Below are 23,078 nucleotides of genomic sequence, written 5' to 3'. Positions count from 1 at the left end.
CCGACTCATGAGACCCCTTGTGTGCAGAGTAGAACTGCTCCATGGGGTTTTCAAGGCTGTGGCCTTTTGGAAACAGATCACCAGGGCTTTCTTCTGAGGTGCCTCTGGGTGGGTTCAAACTGCCAAACTTTAGGTTAGTAGTTGAGCGCTTAACCCTTCGTGCCACCTAGGGACTCGACCAGCTATAAGCTTCATTTACTCTTAGTGGAATTTACTGTTTTAGTCACAGGCCTCCAACTATAATTATGAAGCTAAGGTGACAAGACACAAAATAGGAACCAAGGGACGGCACTGGTGGTAGTGATTATAAGAGCAGTTTTTGTTTTTAAGTTGTTTTTTTATGTGAAAAGATTTCAAAGCTGACATAGAAATGAGAAACATTCTTTCATAGCAGAATGCTATGTGGAAGAAACCTGAGGTAAGTATGATATAGAGACATTTTGTATTTAACAAACCAAAAACCAAACCCGTTGCCATAGAGTTGATTCTGACTCATAGCAACCCTATAGGGCAGAGTAGAACTGCCCCCATAGGGATTCCAAGGAGTGGCTGGTGGATTCGAACAGCTGACCTTCTGGTTAGCAGCAGCCAAGCTCTGCATATTTAGAAAAGCCAGCTGATACTTAGTGAGACACTGCAACATAGACTTAGAAGTTTTTATTATGCCTACTACTTAAAAAGCTAAGAGGCTTGCAGGGGTGGGAGGCAAACATCTTCGGCATATCTCATTATTCTCGGTCCTGCCAATTCAGAATTCTCAATTAAGACTTGGCATTTTAAGTGGGACCAGGAAGATAAAGAAGCTGCTCTTCTAGTGATCACAAACCTAAAGTGTGGTCCATTTTACTTAGGAAAGCCTGCAATTCTGAGTGCTTGGGGAAGATGTGCTAAATAGTTTTAGTAATTTAATGAATGGGTAAGAAACACACTGATAATTAACTGACTTGGAGAATAATGGGCTAACATTTAGGAAGGAAACACAGATTGTTACGCTAGTAGTGAAGATGAAATAGCAAGAAGAACTATGGCATAATCAAGAAAAAACAGTTTAAAACTCAGTTAATTTAACAACAGAAATTGACAAGCTGATCTTAAAATTCCCATGAAAAATCAAGGGACTCAGAATAACTCAATCTTGAAAAAGAACGAAGTTGGAAGACTCATACTTCTCAATTTAACATATTTATGGAAGATTTATTATTATTAATATGGCAATAAAAACCAAAAACCAAACAAGTTGCCATCGAGTCAATTCCAACTCATAGCGACCCTACAGAACAGGGTAGAGCTGCCCCATAGGGTTTTCAAGAAGCGGTTGGTGAATCTGAACTACTGACCTTTCGGTTAGCAGCCGTGGCTCTTAACCACTGCACCACCAGGGCTCCAACATGGCAATACTCCCTCCCACACTGATCTACATATTCAACACAATCCCTATCAGAATCTCAGCGGACTTCTTTGTAGAAATTGACAAGCTGATTCTAAAATTCATATGGAATTACAAGGGGCCAAAATGGCTAAACTTACTACGAATCAATGATAACCAAAACATCGTGCTGTGTGGGTGAAATTGGAGGACATTATGCTGAGTAGACTAAGTCAATCACAAAAGGACAAATATTTTATGATCTCGTTTTTATGAAATAATAAGAATAGGTATATACACAGAGACCAATGTTCATTGGTGGTTACGGGGGAGGGGAAAGGGAGGGGAGGGCAGGGGAAATCGTTCTCTAGATAGTAGTCACTTTTTGTTTATGGTGATGGGTAGGTAGCACTGAATATGTGTGAGTATGTATGGCTTGACTAATGTAACTGATGCCACTAAGTTGTACACAAGAAAAAGGATATATTGGTAAATGCTATGTTATAAATAATTTTGTAACAACAACCAAAAGAAAAAAAAAACAACAACCAAAATACCTATACATATAAGCCAAGAAGAGCTACAGATGCTGATACTTCTTAGACATAACCAGTACCTCACTGTATTAGTTTTCTTGGATTGAAGACTTAGGGTCTTGTGGGACAATTCAGTCAAATGACATAATACAGTTCGTAAAGTTTATGCTGTACATCCTAGTTTGGTGAGCAGTGCCTCCAGTCTTAAAAGCTTGTTAGCGGCCATCTAAGATACAACTATTGGTCTCTGTTTATCTGGAGCAAAAAAACAGAAGTAAACTCAAGAATCAGACAAGGCATCGATCTACAGGACTAATTGCCTCCATGAACCACAGCCTCCTCTACTTTGAGACCAAAAGAACTAGATGGTGATTGGCTACCACTACCAAACATTCTGATCAGGGTCACAATAGACAGATCCTGATAGGAAGGGTGAAAAATGTGGTTCAGAACTACTAACTCTCGAAGAATCTAGGCTTATTGGACCCACTGAGACAAGAGGAATCGCTGAGATTGTTGCTCTCAGATACTCTTTAAACCTTGAACTGAAACTATCCCCTGAAGTTGCCTTTTAACTAAATAGCTTAGCACTAAAAGTTAAGAATGTCACCCTTGAGTACCGTGCTTTCATAGAAAATTATCTATATGAGGCCAAATAACAATAGTTACTCTAAAGCATAGATGAGAAGGTTGGGGGCAGTTAGACTAAGTTAATGGGAATGAAACAACTCGAATGGAAATAATGAGAACATTGACACAACATGAAGAATGTAACAAATGTTGCTGAACATTATGTGTAGAAATTGTTGAATGGGAACTTTTCAATTGTTTTACTACGTATAAAAAACCTACTGCCTTTCAGTTAATTCTGATTCATAGTTACCCTATAGGACAGGGTAGAACAGCTGGTGGATTCGAACTGCTGACCCTTTGGTTAGCAGCCAAGCTCTTAACCATTGTACCACCAGGGCTACTTTCATGAAAAACACAATTAAGAAAACAAAACAAAACAAAAAACAGTGTGATATAGGCACAGGATACATACAGATCAATGGAACAGAACTGAGAGTACAGAAATAAACCCTCACATTTATGGCTAACTGATTTTCAACAAGAGTGCCGAAACAATGCAACACTGAATTTCTTTTTAATAAATTGTGCTGGACAACTAGATATTTACATGCAAAAGAATGAAGTCAGACCCCTACCTCATACCATATAAAAAATTAACTCAGAATGGATCAAACAGCTGTAAAACTCTGAGAAAAAAAAAAGAGGCATAAATCTTCGTGACTTTGGATTAGGCAAGAGTTTCTCAGATAAGACACTAAAAGCACAAGTGACCGAAAAATAACTTCATCAAAATTAAAAACTTTTCTGCTTCAAAGGACGCCATCAAGAAAGTGGAAAAACAACCCACAGAATGGGAGAAAATATTTGCAAATCATATCTGATACAGGACTTGAATCCAGAATTTATAAAGAATTCGCACAATTCAATAATAAGATGACAAATAATTCAACTATAAATTGGCTTACAGTTGTTCAAAGGATCTGAACAGACACTTCTCCAGAGATACACAAATGGCCAATAAGCACATGAAAAGATGCTCAGTATCATTAGCCATGAGAGAAACGGAAATCAAAACTACAATGAGACATTATTTCACCCCCATCAGGAAGGCTGCGGAGCCCTGGTGGTGCAGTGGTTAAGAGCTATGACTACTAACCAAAAGGTTGGCAGTTCAAATTCACCAGCCACTAAGCCTTGGAAACCCTACAGGGCAGTTCTCCTCTGTCCTATAGAGTCGCTATGAGTTGCAATCAACTCGACGGAGATGGGTTTGGTTTTTTAAGATGGTATAATCAGAAAGACAAATAATGACGAGTTGGCACAATGTGGAGAAACGGGAACTCTCATACATTGCTGGTGGAAATGTAAAATGATGCAGCTGCTTTGGAAAACAGTCCGACATTTCCTCAAAAGGTTAAATATAAAGCTACCATTGCCGTCATATGCTATACTCCTAGGAAAGCATACACCACCCCCCCCACAATGGAAACATATGTCCACACAGAAACTTGTATAAGAATGTTCATAGCAGCATTATTAATAATAGTCATAATGTGGAAACAACCCAAATGTCGATCAGTTGATGAATGGATAAATAAAATGTGGTATATCCATACAATGGGGGCCTGGGGGGTTTTGCTAGAGGGTATGGGTTTCTTTTTGGGGTGATGAAAATGTTCTAAAATGACTGTGACAATGGTTGCATCACTCTGACTATACTAAAAGCCCCTGAGTTGTCTATTTTAAGTGGGTGAATTATATGGCATGTGAATTATACCTCAATAAAGTTGTTATATTAAAAAAAAAATAAAGTAAAATCAGCCGATTCAGAATCCACTCTTAGCAGGCTCTCCATATACAGGCTGTTCCTTAGTTACCACAAGAACAAAGGGACATCTTCGGAGAAAACCTGTGGTTAGCAGGTCTCACAGTATGCCCAGTGCGAGCAGGCTGGGAGAGGTGTGCTTTGGGGATGTAAAGCACAGCAACCTAGCAGTCATTTTGTAGATGGTGCTTTTACTGATCATGAGGGGTAAACGGCAAAGATAGGAAGAAATAGGACATAACTCTCTTCTAGCTAATGAACCACCTGATTGGATGCTATCATCCTGACTCTTTGTCACCTTCTCTAGCCAGCACAGGCAGTTGGACATCCTAGTCACAAGAGTAGGGGGCCACATTTGTAGCAGGCTACCTCCACCCAACCTGCTGCCTACCTACCTGACCAGCTCCGAGGTTACCTGCCAGTCAACAACACTCAGAGGCTTTACATTCCCAATATGGGACAGTTCACAGCTTCCTGGTTTCAAAAGTCTTGCCCTAGTTCTCTTCTCCTTGCCTGAACCTCATTCTCCAGAGCTTAGACCCTGTGCTGGATCAGATTCCCTACTGGCAGCAGAACTTTTCCACTTAGCACCTGATCTTTAGCCTCTTAAGTCTTTTTTTTTCTTTAACATCGTCAATGCCTGCTTTTCAAAGGTACCTTTTACTTGACATTGTTATGTGGGATTCTGATTGTGCAAAGAAGCAAATTTCTTTAGCTACCCTGTTAGAGACAATCTTAGGGAAAAGAGGATTAAACTGGACTGCCAAAAGTCCCTCCCTCAATCTCCCCACCACAATTCAAAATGCCTGTAGTTCAAACACATGCCAGTTGTTATTGGTTGTGAAGCAGCTTTTAAAATGTGCCTCTATGGACTAAAGTCCTCGCTAACACAACTCGCTCAGTGTAATGCACCTGTGACTCTTGCCATTCTTGGATATGGGCATATATGGCCAAAAATATCTCTACACATGCCAAGTTTATTCTTATGCAAGCTGCCAATATCATTATATATGCTCAAGAGAGCAGCTTCTCAGGGGGTTAGGCAAGAAGTAGGAGAGGGACGAGGGAGGAGGCTGGGCATGAACAACATGACACAAAATTGTGAAGGAGGTACAGTGTCTCTGCACTGTCTCTACCTTCTAGCACAAGTTGTCCCCTGCACACTGATTTTGCTTCCCCACTAGAGTGTCCTTCTGAAGCCCCTCCCTGCAGAGTTCCACCTAAGGAGTGTTTCATGTCCCCAGGCTTATAATGTTGGACTATTCTTTCTCTAGTCCCTTCTTATTTTACTTCTCTTTATCCTTCCAGAAATAAAAATTCCTTCTAACTTAGCTGGATGGAAAGACTCCTTATTAAATTTACCTGTAGTATGTACGATAGCCTCTCTTAACCTCCTTATAATTATTTATGTTTTAAAAGAGCATGCTCACTAACAAGAATAAAATTCTAACGCTGGTAGTCTCAGACAAAATGAACTGGAAGACTTCCAGGCTGTTGGAGGGAGATTCTTGCTCAGGTCAGGAGTCCCTTCCTTGCTGAATGCTCCTCAGTAACAAAGAGGCTTAGCTACCGCATCCTGGTTTCTGGACCTAGTCTTTATGAAGATGCCTACTTTTCCCTACAGTTAATCCCGCAAACGTTGTGCTAAGCCTGGTTCCTAGAGACTTCTGGTAACTTCATTACCACCCATCTTTGTTCTGGGAGTGGGATCTTACTGCAAGGTCCAGCTTACCCAGATGATGGAGAGTCACTTCCAGTTTTGGCCTTGCTGATGAGCCAAACAACCAGAGGCTGCTTCCTGATAGTTAAGGCACCAGCAGAGCTGATGACTGAGTAAACTTACCAGAAGCAAAAACTGGTGGTGGTTTCCCTTCTAGGTTGTCCACATCTGTGTTGAAAAGTGGGATTTTAGGATCATCATAGGCAACAACTTCCCTTTAAAACACATAAGTAAAAAGTCTAGTTTGAATGTGAACTTTGATAAAAAGTACTAAGTTGCTCAACACAATTTATTTAGCAAGGAAAAACAGTTTTAATGTAAAAAATTATAGGTAGGACTATTCAATAATAGAACAGAGCCAGATTTTATTTGTAAGTACTGCCTTTCTTTTACTATATAGTAAGATGACAAATGATGTCAGCCTATATGAAAAATATAAAATGTTTTCCTAGGATGGAACATCTTTTAATATGAAGTGGGAAATAAACTTCACTTTGTCCAGACGTGATAAAATTAACATTTCCTCCAGAGTGGTTATCACTACTAGCAACATCTTGTTATTACTGATGTACTTCTTTCTGGTATGGGGAAGGCAAGGTCCAACTCTGCCAATCTCTCCCCCTAATCCAGAGAAAAGGATGAGAGACAGACACACAATTGGCAATCTGTTAACTAGTTCTCAGTTCACTTTTTTAAACTATCAAATAAAGCTTTAGAAAATACTAGGTATTAAAGCATTTTAAAATGGATTCATACAAGTATCTTTTTTGTACTGGAAATGCGATATTAAAACAATCAGATTAATGTTTGGAACTCACAGCCAATTCTGACTCAGGTAATCTGTAAAGGAATAGTTCTAAGCAAACCACAGTTTTTAGAAACAGGAAAAAAGTTCATTCTCTACACAGTTCTTCTATAACTTAACGTTAATAAAAATGCAAACTAAGTCACTTTCACTATTTGCATTCAAAACAACTCCATTATTTCTTGATTTGAGAATTCCAAGCTGCAGTAGTAGTGATAGCATCAATAACAACAATAACCAGCACTTATGGAGCACTTACATGCCAGGTTCTAAGCTGAAAAATATATATGTAAAGAAGAAGCTTAAAGTTTTAAATTGTAACTAATTTCTATTTCATTTCAGACTATTACTTACCAGCTGACATTCTGAGGACGAATAATGATCTTTCGGTAGGCCCCTGATAGGGAGTAATCTCGAATTTTGTGTCTCATGTTGTCAATATCAAGACTGTCTGCTGCGAGCATTTCCCTGTAGGCTTCACTAACTAACAGAAAACACATAAAGTTAGTTGGAATGCAGCATGTCAGCAAGTTACCTTGAACTTAACTACAAACAGAACAAAATGTAAGCTCACTTGGATCACCTTAAACAAACAAAAAAAAAACCAAACCTGTTGCTGTCAACTGTACAGGACAGAGTAGAGCTGCTCCACAGGGTTTCCAAGCAGCAACGGGTGGACCTTAACTGCTGACCTTTCGGTTCTGGGAGTGGGGTCTGCCATAAGATCCCTTAACTACTGCACCATGAGGGCTCCATAGATCACCCTAGTCACCCCAATTTACAATTCAAAGTCTGGTCTCTAGAATCAAAATTCTGTACTAGGACTGGAAGATGTCTCCAGCTTAGATTTGGCCATTTTGTAGTTACCTGTTTGCAGTCAGCCATAGTACCTATGGAGTAAGGTTCCCGAGATAGCTACAAAAGGCCATTCTATCTGCAGTTGCTAAACTGTAATTTATATGTGCTCCGAGTTAGAAGAGACCATAAACAGATGCTTGAAACTCTTCCTGGAAAAAGACAGTCATCAACAAATGTATAAAAATACGAGACCTTGGAAATCCATCTGGTTCACCCTTGCATCTGATGTAGAAATCTTTTTTTATAATACCCGAGAGAGAAAGTCAACCAGCCTTTGCTTGAACACTGCCATTTATGGGGTTATTATTTCTTTGTGAGGCATGCAACTATTAGAAAAGTTCTTCTCATACCAAGTTGAAATATGTCTTCCTGTAACTTCTGTCGACTGCTTTGGAATACAGCAGATAAACTCTGCCCTCTCCCATATGTATTAATAAGTATTGGACCTTTAAGCCATAACTCTTCCAGGCTAAACTGGTTCCCTCAACCGCCTCTCCTTTAATATTTCTGTATTCCCCACCAAGCCTTATTTGCCTCAGGGTACAGGCTTATGTTCAACAGTGTACCTCTAGATTTTTTTTTTTCATTTTCTTTATTTTATTGGACTTTAGATGAAGGTTTACAGAACAAACTATATTCTCATTAAACAAGTTAGTACACATATTGTTTTATGACATTGGTTAACAACCCCACAACATGTGAACACTCTCCCTTCTCAACCTTAGGTTCCCTATTACCAGCTTTCCTGTCCCCTCCTGCCTTATAGTCCTTGCCCCAGGGCTGATGTGCCCCTTTAGTTTCATTTTGTTTTACAGGCCTGTCCAATCTTTGGCTGAAGGATAAACCTCAGGAGTGACTTCATTACTGAGCTGATGAGGTATCTGGGGGGCCGTTGCAGACTACTATAAAAGTGATTTTTTTTCTATCTATTTATTTGCTCTTCGTGCATAAACATGAGAATTTACATTTAACTCTATTAAATGCTTTCTGCGCTTCTTTTTAGATAATTATTTTTCAAAAATAGTTAACATTAACTATTTTATTTTACATTACTCACAAATATAGTAAGTAGATTTGTTTATTCAAGTTATTCATAAAAAATGTTGGCTAGAACAGGGTCAAAGAAAGACCCCTTACCACACACTTTAAGGACCACAGGGATCCCTCAATCAATCACAGTTTGATACCAGGTGTGCATACCCACATCTCTGAACTAGCACCCATTCAGTCTACAAGCCCCAATCCTGGCCACTAGGTTTTCATAAGTGGCTTTGTCAAAGGCCTTGCTGAACTTATGTTCTAGTAAGTACTAGCTAGAGTTCCTGATTCTGAGAGGTAAGAAGGAAAAAGAGGAAAGAATGTTTTCTTTTTCTTTCTTGGAGAGAAGTAAAGTGGCTTTTAACATCTTCTTGCCTTTCTTCTTGCTGGTTCCCGGGGCTAATCTCTGGGCTCCTCACTGTGCCATCCTACCCCAGGGCAGGCAGACCACACCTCCCCCCTTACCTACCTTTTTTATTGACTTTCCCCTTCTTCCCTCAACTCCTTTTTCCTTGGTGAAGTGAACTTCATATAAGTATTAGGAGTACAGCAACTTGATTAATCAACATGGAAATAACAGCTTAATATTTAATGCTCCTATGGGTATTTGGAAACCCTGGTGGCATAGTGGTTAAGTGTTATGGCTGCTTACCAAAGGGTCGGCAGTTCGAATCCACCAGGCGCTCCTTGGAAACTCCGTGGGGCAGTTCTACTCTGTCCTATAGGGTTGCTATGAGTCGGAATCGACTCGACGGCACTGGGTTTGGTTTTTTTTTTGGTTATGGGTATTTACATTATTAAAGGATTATTAATCCTAATTATTCTCAAAAAGTAAAATTTCAAGGACTATAGCATTGATAAGTAAAATGATTCAGGCCTCTTGAGAGAAAAGATACTTTAATAGGGAAAATACCACTAGCAGACCAGCCCTGGCTAAGCATAAACTTCTAGTCAGTCCCACTAAGTTGGTTCCATTAGTCAGCGCTGCCTTCTTTTTCCAACTTCTGAATCTATAAACAATAAGTTCTAATTTTTCCCCCACAATGGCATCCATGAAGGTTACAGGAGTGATTCCTAAGAGTCTCTGGGAAAGAGAAATAGGGTAGGGAATTTTAACTTTTCACTTTATAAACCTCTGTACTCACTGATTTTTTAAATACTATGAACCCCTATTATTTATATGGTTTAAAAAAAAAAGTTAAAAAAAGCAATGTGAAAGTAAAATTACCCATCCACTTTCTCAATGGCTATATTACAAAACCCTTCTCCATCCATATACAAAGTCATGAATTTCAGAAATTAAAATAATAATGTCAATAACAACTATAATAATAACACCACCTTTTCTACTATCTTGTTTCCTAATTTAAATTATCCATCTCAATGCATCCCTTTTTAGAAGACTTTTATAAATACCCAGTAATATTTTCTCTAGTCTTATAGAAACTGAAGTTCTAAAACTATATTTAAAGTACTGATTTTTTTCTCTCTCCACTTTTGGCAACCAGTGGCTTAATTATGTTAGACTTTGTTTTAACTATTTTCCTCTCCACACAGAGTACTTACTTTTATGCTTCGGGTAGATAACATCGAAGCCAGGCAAGGGCATTACCACATCATGGATGGAGTAATTATTAACATCACCCTCCTCAATATAGGTGGCTGTGGCTGTAAATTCACAAGTGAACAACAAATTAAATGTGCAATATTTTCATGAATTCAATCTTCTAAAATTATACACATATACACAATTTGGAAGTACACACTGGCCTAGGTTCAGAAGCCTAGGAAGCTTAAGGAAATTAAGTTAGAATCTATGCCCTTTGCTCTTTCTATCCCATCTAAGAAATTAAAACCAAGGTTTGAGAAAAAGTAGGATTTCTAATGAAAATTAAAAATATTTATTTCTGAGTGGCATTCTTATCCTTTGGGAATATCTGAAACCAGCCCCTATCTCTTTCTTAAACATACTGCAAAATACTATTTGGAAAATCATCACTGAATGGCTTTTTGCTGAAAGAATAGACAATTTAAAAACCTGCCCAGCCTGTATTTAGAGGCTAAAACATGGTGGCACACTGGACATTAAAATACACTCAATGCAATCGATATTGGATGAGGAAAAAATATTAAACCAGGAAAAATATAATTAAAATTTCTGAACAAATTAAAAACCTTAGTGAATTTACAGGGCCTGCCTGTAGATGAGGTCGCCATGAGTCGGAATCGACTTGACGGCAACTAACAGCAGCAGCCTACAGATGAGCAGGCATGTATTCAGCTAAGCGAGAGGCACTCGGACACGCTAGAAGAACATGGACTTTGGAATCAGACAAGCATGACTCTGAATCCCAGCTTTTTCTTTTTTTAACTCGATGTGGAACTCTGAGCATGTTACTACATCTCATCTGAAAAATAGATAATATTTACTTCAGAGTAATACTGTGAGCTCCAACTAAAAGACATATGTAAAGGGCTTAACACAATGTCTGGCACACACAGCAGAGGGATTTTCAGTGCTAGTTTTTGATCATTTCTGGCACAGATCATGTAATAAACAAATGTTCATTATATCACACCTACATGTAGAGTTCCTGTGGAGCGCTGACTTAAAGAAATTTTTAAAACTGGCCAACAAGCTGAGAGACCAAGGCTCCAGGAGTGTACAGAACTATCTGCCAGCCTCAAATTAGTATGTGGAAAGGGATTTTAGCCATCTGTTATGGATTGAACTGTCTCTCCTATAAGACACACTGAAGTCCTAATCCCTGGTACCTGTGAATGGGACCTTATTTGGAAATAGGGTCTTTGAAGATGCCATCTTGAAAGATAGCACTGGGTGCACTGGGTATCAGTTAACATGAGGTCATGCTGGAGTAGGGTGGGTCCTAATCCAATCTGAGTCCTTCTATAAGAGACACAGAGACGACGGCCATGTGAAGGTGCATCTACAAGCCAAGGAAGGTCTGGGGCTACTGATAGCTGGGAGAGACAAGAAGGATCTTCCCGAGGAAGGATGGCCTAGAAGACAGGCAGACAACTTAGTTTAGACTTCTAGCCTCTAGAACTGAGACAATAAGTTTCTGTTCTTTTAAGCCACCCAGGTTGTGGTATTTTGTTATGGCAGCCCTATGAAACCAATACACCGTAGTTTAGTCCAGATCCTATTTTAGTTGAGAAAACTGAGGACTAGAAAGCTTACTCAGAGAGGATGTATGCATATGTACACATATACTTTTTTTTTTTTTATTAAAAACAAACTAGTCATTCTCTGCTTACACTGTCCTCCCATCTCAAACATATCCTTTTCTTAACTAGTAGCCAGGTTGGGTTTTAAAACCACTAGTGACAAATAATTGCATCCTAAGTAGTGAAAAATAATTGCATCCTAGTTTGGCAGAATAAAGACGATACTTAGCCTTTTTACCTCCTTTGAGAACAAGGTCCCCTGGAACAGGTTTTAGCCCGTACTCTTCTATCCTCTTGCTCACCATGTTATTCCATACATAACTTTGATAGCTATGGATATACATTAGGCGGTTATTTCTTGGTATCTGAAGGAAAAAAAAAAGGCAAGAAAATAAATATAAATTCCGAATATAAAAAGTACTGTACTTTCCAAAACATCTTACTTGCTTAGTAGTGATCCTGGTACAGGAAACTCATACCTTAAATCTGCCATGTTCCTAACAGCCTACAGAAACAGGTGACTAATACGCAGCATCCAATTCTAGAGATGGAACCCTGCGGACTAAAGGGTGTTAGCAATCACCAGCAGCTGCCGCAGGTCCTGTTTTGTAACCACACTGAAGAAACTCATTCAAATAAAGCAAATGCTATGAATTCAGAGCCTGAATCAAAGACACAGACTTCAAACTCAAGGAATTTATAAATGAATTATAGAGCTAACAGTGCTTTCTTCCTCATAAGCGTAAGGAAGGAGAAAATCGAAATGACTGCACTGACAACTGATTTCATGCAGCAGGAATCCCACTGTTTTTTGTTTACATGTGGAAGATTAAGACTTAAATTTAAGAGTTAAACTTTAAAGGATTCTGGATTACTGATATCTAAATACTGATACAGACGACACTTGGCAAGATACTATGCTTCCTACTCTAACCACCATGCAGAAACCAAAGTAAAACGCAACTATTTAGCTTGTTTATACCCAACCCTCTTAAAAGGCAGTAAACTGTTCTGACAGAGAATGCTTAAGGAAGCCTCCACAACGGATTTTTCGAATACCAAGACACTTAATTTAAATTGAACTGCAGATGGAATGCTTTCCTCGTGCCTTCCATGTTAGTAATTACTGAATACTGCCCCCTCTTCCCCTGCTCCCATCAACACTCAGGGTCTGAATAAGGATCACTCAGGTAAAGGTACCTCTCACAGATCACCGAAGATCCTTATTTATATCTTTTGCTCTTTCAAAATTTAGTAAAATCTTTAAAGATAAAATTAAAAAAAGCATTAAACCACCTCGAGCCATTGCCTGACTTCACAAATTGCACTCACTATGCCAAATGCAGAGACTATATTCTTCATTCCATATTTTGAAAGTCCTCGAAGCAGCTGCCCCTCCACACACCTTTTGACAGGTAGTTTTTTGAGGGCAGCAGCTGGGTCTTTGGTCTTCGCCCATTCTTCCCTGCACTTGACCAAGTACCCTTTTTCAGCTGGGAAGAAAAAAAGCTGTGATTAAACAATGTATCTAATAGACAGACTTCCACAACTTAATATGTTTCAAGGAGGAGACAAAACTGGAAAATACTATCTTAATATAGGTGCCATGAATAGCTTCTGCTCACCTGAGAACAGTAATCAGGAAGCAAAAAGATAGAAAATCTACGAAGTTTACAAAACTATATGGCTTTGTGGCACCCAATCTAGGATTTAAAACCAATTACTGCTCATTATCATAGCTGATGAATCATAAGACAAATGCTTGGTAGTCCTTCCTACCTTCGCTTTCTTTTTCCACAGCACTGTCAAATTTAATGAGTTATTTTTCTTTAAATTACACAATTTTATCTCTTTTTAGCTAGCAAAAAGAACAATTACTCAAAGTGGATAGATTTGTTTTGACAATTTACAAAGCACTAGCTAAATTCTTTTTCACACAGTATGGTTTTAGAGATACTTTCTGGGAAAAGTTTTCATGAACCCTTTGAACTAAAAATTCTTACGGTGTTTTATCACGTTTTATAATCAATTACACTATGGCTTTACTGGAAAAAAAAAAAAACCCACAAATGGAATCTTGTTTGGATTCCTACAGTTTCTGAGATTTAGTACGGCATGGAGAAAAGCAATATATTTATTTATTTAATGAATCAGATGAGCTAAAGAACTAAAAACAGAATATAGATTATAAATCTCCAATATATGCATAAAACCTGAAAACCATAAATAAGTAAATTACACTTCTCATTTTATTGTAAAAATAATTAAAGAAAATTCCAAAATAACTATATCCCAACTTGCCATATACTTTTATTCAAAGCAATTCCATAAATACCTAGCAATATATTCTACTTTTTTTTCTTAACATGAATTTTATTCTCACCTCCAGAACGGGGTTTCAATATTAAATCCATGACTTCAGCCCAAGAATTTTGTAGTATAGCTCTAAAATTAAAAACAGTATTTATTTTACTTAATTTTGCATTAAGATGAATTTAATATGCCCAAATCTTTGTAGAGTCAACAAATCATATTAAGTTCATATTTTTATTAAACTTAATAGCAAGCAGAAAAAATAATGTAAAAGATACATATTTCAAATGTAAATGCCAAAAGAATTTTTTAAAAAAGAGAAGAAAATTAAGACCATAAAATAATGTTCACTTTTAGCATTTAATTATCATTTTAGTTTTAAAATGCTATAATAGTATAAACTACCCAGTCATGCTGTAAGTTGCTATACAAGGCATTATCTGCATAAACCAAAGTTATGTCTTTACGTGACAAAACTTTTTTGAAACTTCTCAATAATTTTTTCCTCTATCTTAAATACCTTCCTGCCTAGGCAAACAGTATAAATAGAGTTTATCCTTCTCTATTATTCTTGCCAAAATGGAAATGTTTACTTTGGTGATTATAAAAAGTTATACATATTTTTAAAAAATTTAACAATACATAAGAAAGGTTGTTACCTAGCCTCGATTCTTTTGCCATATAGAAGTTATATTTTCTGTATCAATGGTGCAGTGAATTACTTAGTATGACCATTCTAGCCATAGTCTTTGTGACTCTCACCCAATGACTGAATGGCACTATACAAATAAGGTGCCTGTGGTCCACCAACAGGATTGGGCAGCTTGTTGCTAATGCAAATAAGGTGCATGGAACCCTGTGGAGGTGGGACCATGCAAATAAGGTGTATGGAACCCAAAGGAAAGGATTGGTCAGTTTCACCATCCTGCTAGGCTTAAAAAGAGAGTCAATCCCAAAGCAGAGGGCAATCTAACTACTACCAAAAAGAAGAGACAGGAATGGAAAACGTCCTCTGGACCCAAGATCCTTGTGCCAAGAACCTCCTAGACCCAGAAGAGAGAGAGCTATAACACTGGAGATGGCGAGAGATTGCAAGCAGCAGCAGCAGAGGTAGCAGAACCAGAAGACCAGTAGGAGACGGTGCAGTGGGCTTGCCAACCCGTGGAGAAGAGAGCTGAGTACTCTGGGCACTTGACAGAGCTAGGCTTGCCGACCCATGGAGTGAGAGAGCTGAGCACCTTCGGGCTGAGGATTAATGGTGGAGTAGGGTGCTCCTGGGTACTTACTGGTGGAACTAAAGAGCTCTGTAACCACTTGAGTAGGACAGGGGCAGGGGCCGAGGGGCTATGGGCCAGAGAGAGGCTGCTTGTGGGCACGGCTGAGAAACTGTCCTGAACAAAGATCTGTACCCTGAGTCTTTCTGATCCTGAATTGTGACCTGTTACTTCCCCAATAAACCCCATAACTGTGAGTATTGTCTGTGAGTTCTGTATAGTCACTGTAATGAATTATCAAACCCATCAGAGAAGTAGAGAGTGCCATGGGAGGCAAAGTTGGCATCAGAACTGGTAAAAAGGCTGCAGAGACGAGGTATGTCTGATCTCCAGCTTGCAGGAATCAGCCTTGGGCTGTTGATCTTCATTCTCCTTGCCCCTTGTGAAGTTAGAGGACATCAGATGCCCCTGCCACATCATTTTTACAGTATCATATCTGAAAATTTTTTTGAAGATTTCTGGTCTTGGAGTCATGGCAGAAAGGCCCTCCCTACCATAAGAATACAGAAACTCACTTCTAATAGTTTTCCTGTTTTTTTCTAGTTGATTATGGTTTTAATTTTTCACATTTAAAAGTTAATCTATATGGGATATTTTGGGTATCTTGTGAGATACAGCTCTCTTTTTTCCTAAACAGGCAGTCACTTATCTATCTCACACTAATTATTAAATAAAGCATTCTTTTCCCATTGATTCTTAAGTGTCACCTTATCATATATGGTCTGTGCTGCTGTGACACAATAACTGAATTATGAAGAAATCTTTTAATATAAAAAAAGATTTATAAAACAACTGCTTCAAAAAAAAACTTCCAAGGTCATGAGCTAAAAGGTTTTAATAAATAATAAGTAATTTTGCCTACAGAAATTTTAATAATAAAAGGTTTTTTTTAAAAAACAAGTGTCATTATAAAGTACATACAAACATTACTGAGAAAATCCAGTCTTTTCAGGAGTATTGCACAAAGAAGCTCACTGTAGATAATGAAGACGACCCCTTCATTTCTTATCATTGGAATAATACCCTTTTAAACTCTTTTACATAGTCTCACAGCTTTTTGACCTGTTATGATGAATCAAGTACAAAACGACTCAGAGCAAGATGCACTGCTTGAACAATGACAGTCATTTTCTTGCTGTGGTTGTGTGCCGTGGAGTAGAACTGCCCCAGAGGATTTCCTCGATTGTAATCTCTACGGGAGCAACTTGCCACGTCTTTTCTCCCACTAAACTATTGGTGGATTCGAACTGCAGACTTTTTGGTTTGCAGCTGAGCGCTTAACCAGTGTGCCACCAGGGCTCCTTCATAGTCACTTCAGACCTCATTATCATCAACAGCTTTATCCCAATTATAAAAAAAAAAAACCCTGCTGCCATCAAGTCGGTTCTGACTCATAGTGACCCTATAGTACAGAGTACATGGCCCCACAGAATTTCCAAGAGCACCTAACCGCTGACCCTTTGATTAGCAGCTGTAGCACTTAACCACTATGCCACCAAGGTTTCCATACGAATTATAGTATATGAATTAATCTACATTTAAAACACAATTCAAAATTTGAAAACAGAAGTTAAAGGAGAAATGCCTGTTCTAAATTTCCTAATACATATAAGAATGTATGTTTTTGGACTCTACTCTGTTTGATCAATCAAACTGCCTACTTCTAACACTGTTTTAATTACTGCAGCCTTATACTATATTTTGATAACTTGTAGGATTTTATTCATCCTTTTCAAAAATTTCTTTTTTAAAAATTTTATTTATCTTGTTTTTGAGAATATACACAGCAAAACACACAGCAACAGTTTCTACATGTACCATTTAGTGACATTACTTACATTCTTTGAGTTGGGCAACCATTTTTACCCTCTTTTTCTGAGTTGGGAAACCCTGGTGGCGTAGTGGTTAAGTGCTACGGCTGCTAACCAAAGGGTGGGCAGTTTAAATCTGCCAGGCGCTCCTTGGAAACCCTATGGGGCAGTTCTACTCTGTTCTATAGGGTCACTACGAGTCAGAATCGACTCGACAGCACTGGGTTTTTGGTTTTGGTTTTTCTGAGTTGTTCCTCCTCCATTAACAAAAATTGACTGCCCCCCAAGGTTCCTATCTAACCTTTCAAGTTGCTAGTATCAATTTGATCCCATATAGATAGTTCTTAAAAGACTTTAATGCTCAAGGGAGACACTTTTTTTTAAGAGTCTAGTTAAGCTACACTATGGTTTGGTTTTAATAAGACTTCAGGGGATATTTTTGGTTTAACATTTAAAGATTATCTCGTCATATTTTCAGGAGTTCATCCAACTTCACAGCTCCATGAAGTCTACAGTCTATGAAAATTTGAAATTCTGTTCTGCATTTACCCCCTTTGATCAGGATTCTCCTATAGAATCTTTGATCAAAATGTTCCGTAATGGTAGCTGGGCACCATTCAGTTCTTCTGGTCTCATGGCAAAGGAGGCGGTTGTTCATGGAGGCAATTAGTGACACATTCCATATCCTCCTTCTATTCGTGATTCTCATTCTTCCTCTGTCCCTCCAGGCAAATAGAGACCAATTGCCGTGCCTTGGATAGCTGCCTGCAAGTTCGACAGCACTGGGTTTTTTTGGGTTTAGGGACTAATCAATGAACTAGGAGGTAGAACAGAAGCACTAAACATGTTAGCAGGTCAATTAACTAGGGTGTCCCAAGTAACCATGACCCTAAACGTCCAAACCAAGAAACCAAATCCCATGAGGTTTTTGGTTGTACATAAGCAGTCTCAGCATCTACTTTTTTGTTGTTGTTGTTGTAAATATATCACATAACTTTTGCCAATTCAACTTTTTACAGGTGTACAACTTATTGACAGCAATAGCAATTATTAGCTGCGCAACCCTATCCTTAATCAACAGGGTATTTCCATCACCATTAACCTCGCTTTCCCTCTCCCTCCAATCCCTGGTAACCACTAACAGACGTTCTTCTCTATACATTTGCCTTTCTTTTTATATAAGTGAGGTCCTTTTGTATCTGACTTATTTCACTTAGCATAATGTCTTCCAGGTGTATCCATATCGTAGCATGTATTAAGACTTCATTTCTTCTGCTGGTTGAATAGTATTCCATCATATGTGTTACCACATTTTGCTTATGCATACATCTGCTGATGGGCATTTAGGTTGTTTCTACCTTTTGGCTATTGCGAATAGTACTGCAGTGCACACTGGTGTACAAGTCCCTGTTTCCGTCTCTGCTTTCAAATCTTTTGGGTATATACCTCGGAGTGGAATTGCTAGGTCATATGGTAGTTCTATTTTTAGTTTTTTGAGGAATTACCACATTGTTTTCCACAATAGCTGTACCATTTTGTATTTCCATAAGCAATGGTTAAGGGTTCCAATTTCCTTACATCCTCACCAACCTTTGTTATTTTCAGTTTTTTTACCTTAGCCATCCAAGTGGGAGAGAAACGGTATCTTATTGCAGTTTGCATCTGTATCTCTCTGATGGCTAATGACATTGAGCTTCTTTTGTCCTTGGTGACCATTTGAATGTCCTCTTTGGTGAAATGTCTATTCAAGTCCTTTGCTCATTTTATGACTGGGTTGTCTTTCATTGTTAAATTGTTGAAGTTTTATATATATTTTGGTTATTAGACTCTTGTCAGATACATGGTTTCTGAAGAAATTCGCCCAGTCAGTAGCTTGTCTTTTCACTTTTTTGGTAAAGTCTTTTGATGAACAACAGTTTTTAATGTTTGTGAGGTCCCATTTATTTATTTTGTCTTTTGCAATTATGCTTTTGTTATTACATTAGACAATCCATTGTTAAAAGCTAGGCCTGACAGCAGTGCCCCTGCTTTTGATTCTAAGAATTTTATGGTTTTAGTTTGCACATTTAGGTCCTTAATCCATTCTGAATTCGTTTTGTGTATGGTGTGAGGCATGGACTGTTTCCTTTTTTTGCATGTGGAGATCTAATTTCCCCAGCACCATTTACTGAAGAGACTCTTCTTTCCCCATAGAACGGATGTAGCACCCTTGTCAAAAATCATAATGTCAGAAACAGATGTGTGGGTTTATTTCTGGACTCTCAGTGCTACTCCATTGGTCTATTGTTATACCAATACCAGGCTGTTTTGATTACTGTAGCTGTGTACAAAAAAAAAAACAACCCAAAACCTGTTGCTGTCAAGTTGATTCCAACATATAGTGGTCCTAGAGGACAGAGCAGAATTGCCCCATAGAATTTCCAAGGAGTGGCTGGTGGATTTGAACTGCCAACCTTTTGGTTAGCAGCTGTAGCTCTTAACTACTGCACCACCAGGGCTCCACAGCTGTATAGTATGTTTTAATATCAGGAAGTGTGAGTTCCCCTACTTTGTTCTTCTCTTTCAACATTGCTTTAGCTATTTGGGGCCTCTTGCCAGTTCATATAAATTTAAGGATTGGTTTTTCTACTTCTGTAATGAAGGCTGTTGGAATTTTGATGAGGACTGCATTGAATTTATAAATTGTCTTGGGTAGTATGGACATCTTAACAATATTGTCTTTAAATCCATGAACATGGAACATCTTTCCACGTAAGTCTTCTTTAATCTCTTTCAGCAGTGTTTTACAGTTTTCATTGTATAAGTCCTTCATGTCCCCGGTTTGATTTAATCCTAGGTATTTTATTCTCTTAGACGCTATTGTAAATGGAATTGTTTCCCTAATTTCCCTTTCAGATTTCTTATTGCTGGTGTATAGAAACACAATTTTTGTTTACCCTGCAACTTTGCTAAATTCCTCTACTAGCTCTACAAGTGTTCTTGTGGACTCTTAGATCTTTCTATGTATAGGATCATATCATCCACAAATAGAGATAATTTTACTTCTTTTTTTCCAATCTGAATATCTTTTATTTCTTTTTCTTGTCTTATTGCTCTGGCTAGGACTTGGTTATTTTCATGCAATTATTCTTACAGCTCAAATGTGGAATTCAAAGGTTGATATAGCTTCACTGTGAACCGAGGTTTACTTGTTAAAAAGTAAAAAGGAACCTCTAGGTGGGTACCAGGTATGAGAGGAAAACTTACTTTTCAGGTTACATCCTGAACTCTCTGAAGTTTTTTACCTTTCGCATGTATTATCTTAAACCAGAACAAAAATTAAAAGGAAGCTGTGGATCAGTTGGCTTTCCATCCGAAAGGAAGAGGCAAAGTGATTCACTTACCCTAGACAAAAGGGAATCTAGAAATAGTTAAAACCAAACCTGCTGTTTTATGAGAGCTCATTTTGATTAATGTTAAGAAATTAAATACAAACCTTCCAACTTGATATGTAGGGACAGCTGTAGTGCCAAATCTCTGCATTCCATAGTAGTTAATAAATCCAATCTCCTTGAGAGAGTGCATGGCTTGTTGTACTTGCTCATCCGTTCCCGTTATATTTCTGTAGAAGTTCAAATAATTCAGAGAGAAAAAAATGCATAGTCAAACAATTCAGGCATATGGATCATAAATGACTCTAACTTGGCTTCCCTTCTCTTCCCTCCCCTCACTCCCTGCAGCTCTCTCTCTGCCTCCTAAGGGTTCTTTCTCTTCCAGCAAAGTATTTGAGGGAGGTGGCTTATTTCCAAAAGTTGTGTCGTCAGAGGGGTAGGAGTGTCAGTATAAAAACTACGTGAGTATTTGCATTCTGAGCCCTATCAGGCCCCGTTGTGCCTTCCCTGGCTGCCATTCCTGTTAGTACCAGCTAACCTGGACCTCATTAACAACTGTTATGAATAGAATAAAGGTGACCTAGCAAGACCCTCACTGGGGTCTTTCTGACCCACAGTTCTTTACCTGAGAACAACAGTGAAGTGATTTCCTTGAAGCTCTCCCAATTTCAAAGGGTTTTTCTGATAGCTGAAATTTCCGAGCTTAAAGTTCATCAAACACTTGTTCAAGTGGGCAAGTCTTTGAGCAGTTATTCTAAAAACACAAAACAGATAAAAGTACAGAAAGAAGGTCATGAAATATTGCCTCTAACAGTCTAAGACATCTTACTACAGAAAATGACAGCTTGAAACAAGTCTAAAGGAGGGTATGACCACTGGGGAAAAAAAAGGCACCGAAGCGGGTAGGTGGGCACGCTTTTGATTTCCCTCTAGCCTGCTCCTCTAGCACAATGGAGAAAAACTGGCTCCTATCCAGATGAGTACCCTGGATCGTGTTTTATAACCCAAAGCCTCTCGTTATTTATATATTGATGAATAGTAACAACAATGGCTGTGGAATTTTCTACAGAGTACTTTCACTTTTTTGGGGAGGGGGATGAAAAAGGGGATGGTAGCAGAGAGTAATTTATAAAAAAGTTACCATTTAAAAAAATATTTTATTGTTTTAGATGAAAGTTTACATAGCAAATTAGGTTTCCCTTTAACAATTTTTTTTATGAACTGTTCTGTGACACTGGTGACAATTTTTACAATGTGTCCGTTTTCTCATTATTTCCATTCTGTTCATTCTGTTTCCATTGATCTAGCTTCCCTTTCCCTCCTTGCCTTATTTTTGCTTTTGGGTAAATGTTGACTCGTCTTGTACAGTTGATTGTTTAAAGGGAGCGTGTTACTCATAGGTGATTACTTTATAAACCAATCTATTATTTGGCTGAAAGGTGACCTCCAGGAATAGCTTCAGTTCCAAGTTCAAGGGGTATCTTAGAGCAGTAATCTCAAGGGTTCCCCCAGTCTCTACTGGTCCAGTAAGTCTGACCTTTTTTTAAGAATCTGAATTTTGTTCTACATTTTTCTCCCATTCTACCCAGGACCTTCTATTGTGTTCCTGGTCAGAACAGTCAGTAGTGGTAGCCGGGTACCATCTACGGCATTTTTACACAAATAACACGTGCCTCCTACATGTTAGCCAACTGTCCCTGCCCGTATCGAGGTATTTTTTTTTTTTAATAATTTTGATTGTGCTTTAAGTGGAAGTTTACAAATCAAGTCAGTCTCTCACACAAAAACCCATATACACCCTGCTACACACTCCCAATTACTCTCCCCCTAATAAGACAGCCTGCTCTCTCCCTCCACTCTATCTTTTCGTGTCCTTTTCGCCAGCTTCTAACCCCCTCCACCCTCTCATCTCCCCTCTAGGCAGGAGATGCCAACACAGTCTCAAGTGTCCACCTGATCCAAGAAGCTCACTCCTCACCAGCATCCCTCTCCAACCCATTGTCCAGTCCAATCCGTGTCTGAAGAGCTGGCTTCGGGAACGGTTCCTGTCCTGGAGCAACGGAAGGTCTGGGGGCCATGACCACCAGGGTCCCTCCAGTCTCAGTCTGGTCTTATGAGAATTTGGGGTCTGCATCCCACTGGTCTCCTGCTCCCTCAGGGGTTCTCTGTTGTGTTCCCTGTCAGGGCAGTCATAGGTTGTAGCCAGGCACCATCCAGTTCTTCTAGTCTCAGGATGATGTAGTCGCTGGCTCATGTGGTCCTTTATGTCTCTTGGGCTCGTAATCATGTTGTGTCCTTGGTGTTCTTCATTCTCCTTTGATCCAGGTGGGTTGAGACCAACTGATGCATCTTAGATGGCTGCTTGCTAGCGTTTAAGACCCCAGACGCCACTCTTCAAA

The 23,078-nt window shown here is 38.7% G+C and overlaps 1 protein-coding gene across 9 annotated transcripts in view; it reads right to left on the bottom strand.

Moving 5' to 3' along the window:
- Positions 1-23,078, bottom strand: part of PUS7 (pseudouridine synthase 7) — an 86,099-nt gene that overhangs the window by 10,454 nt on the left and 52,567 nt on the right. For all 9 annotated transcript variants that reach the window (XM_049894480.1, XM_049894479.1, XM_049894481.1 and 6 more), the window contains 8 exons: positions 21,305-21,433; positions 20,784-20,909; positions 14,294-14,355; positions 13,243-13,403; positions 12,149-12,275; positions 10,288-10,389; positions 7,180-7,309; positions 6,144-6,235 (listed from right to left, as the gene is read on the bottom strand). In XM_049894480.1, coding sequence (XP_049750437.1) covers positions 6,144-6,235; positions 7,180-7,309; positions 10,288-10,389; positions 12,149-12,275; positions 13,243-13,403; positions 14,294-14,355; positions 20,784-20,909; positions 21,305-21,433 — 929 coding nt within the window. The remainder of the gene's footprint in view (positions 1-6,143; positions 6,236-7,179; positions 7,310-10,287; positions 10,390-12,148; positions 12,276-13,242; positions 13,404-14,293; positions 14,356-20,783; positions 20,910-21,304; positions 21,434-23,078) is intronic.

Source organism: Elephas maximus, chromosome 8 (genome assembly GCF_024166365.1).
Source record: "Elephas maximus indicus isolate mEleMax1 chromosome 8, mEleMax1 primary haplotype, whole genome shotgun sequence".
NCBI classification, from domain to species: domain Eukaryota; kingdom Metazoa; phylum Chordata; class Mammalia; order Proboscidea; family Elephantidae; genus Elephas; species Elephas maximus.
The sequence above is the reverse complement of the archived record's forward strand: the minus strand, read 5'-3'. Positions and strand labels throughout refer to the sequence as shown.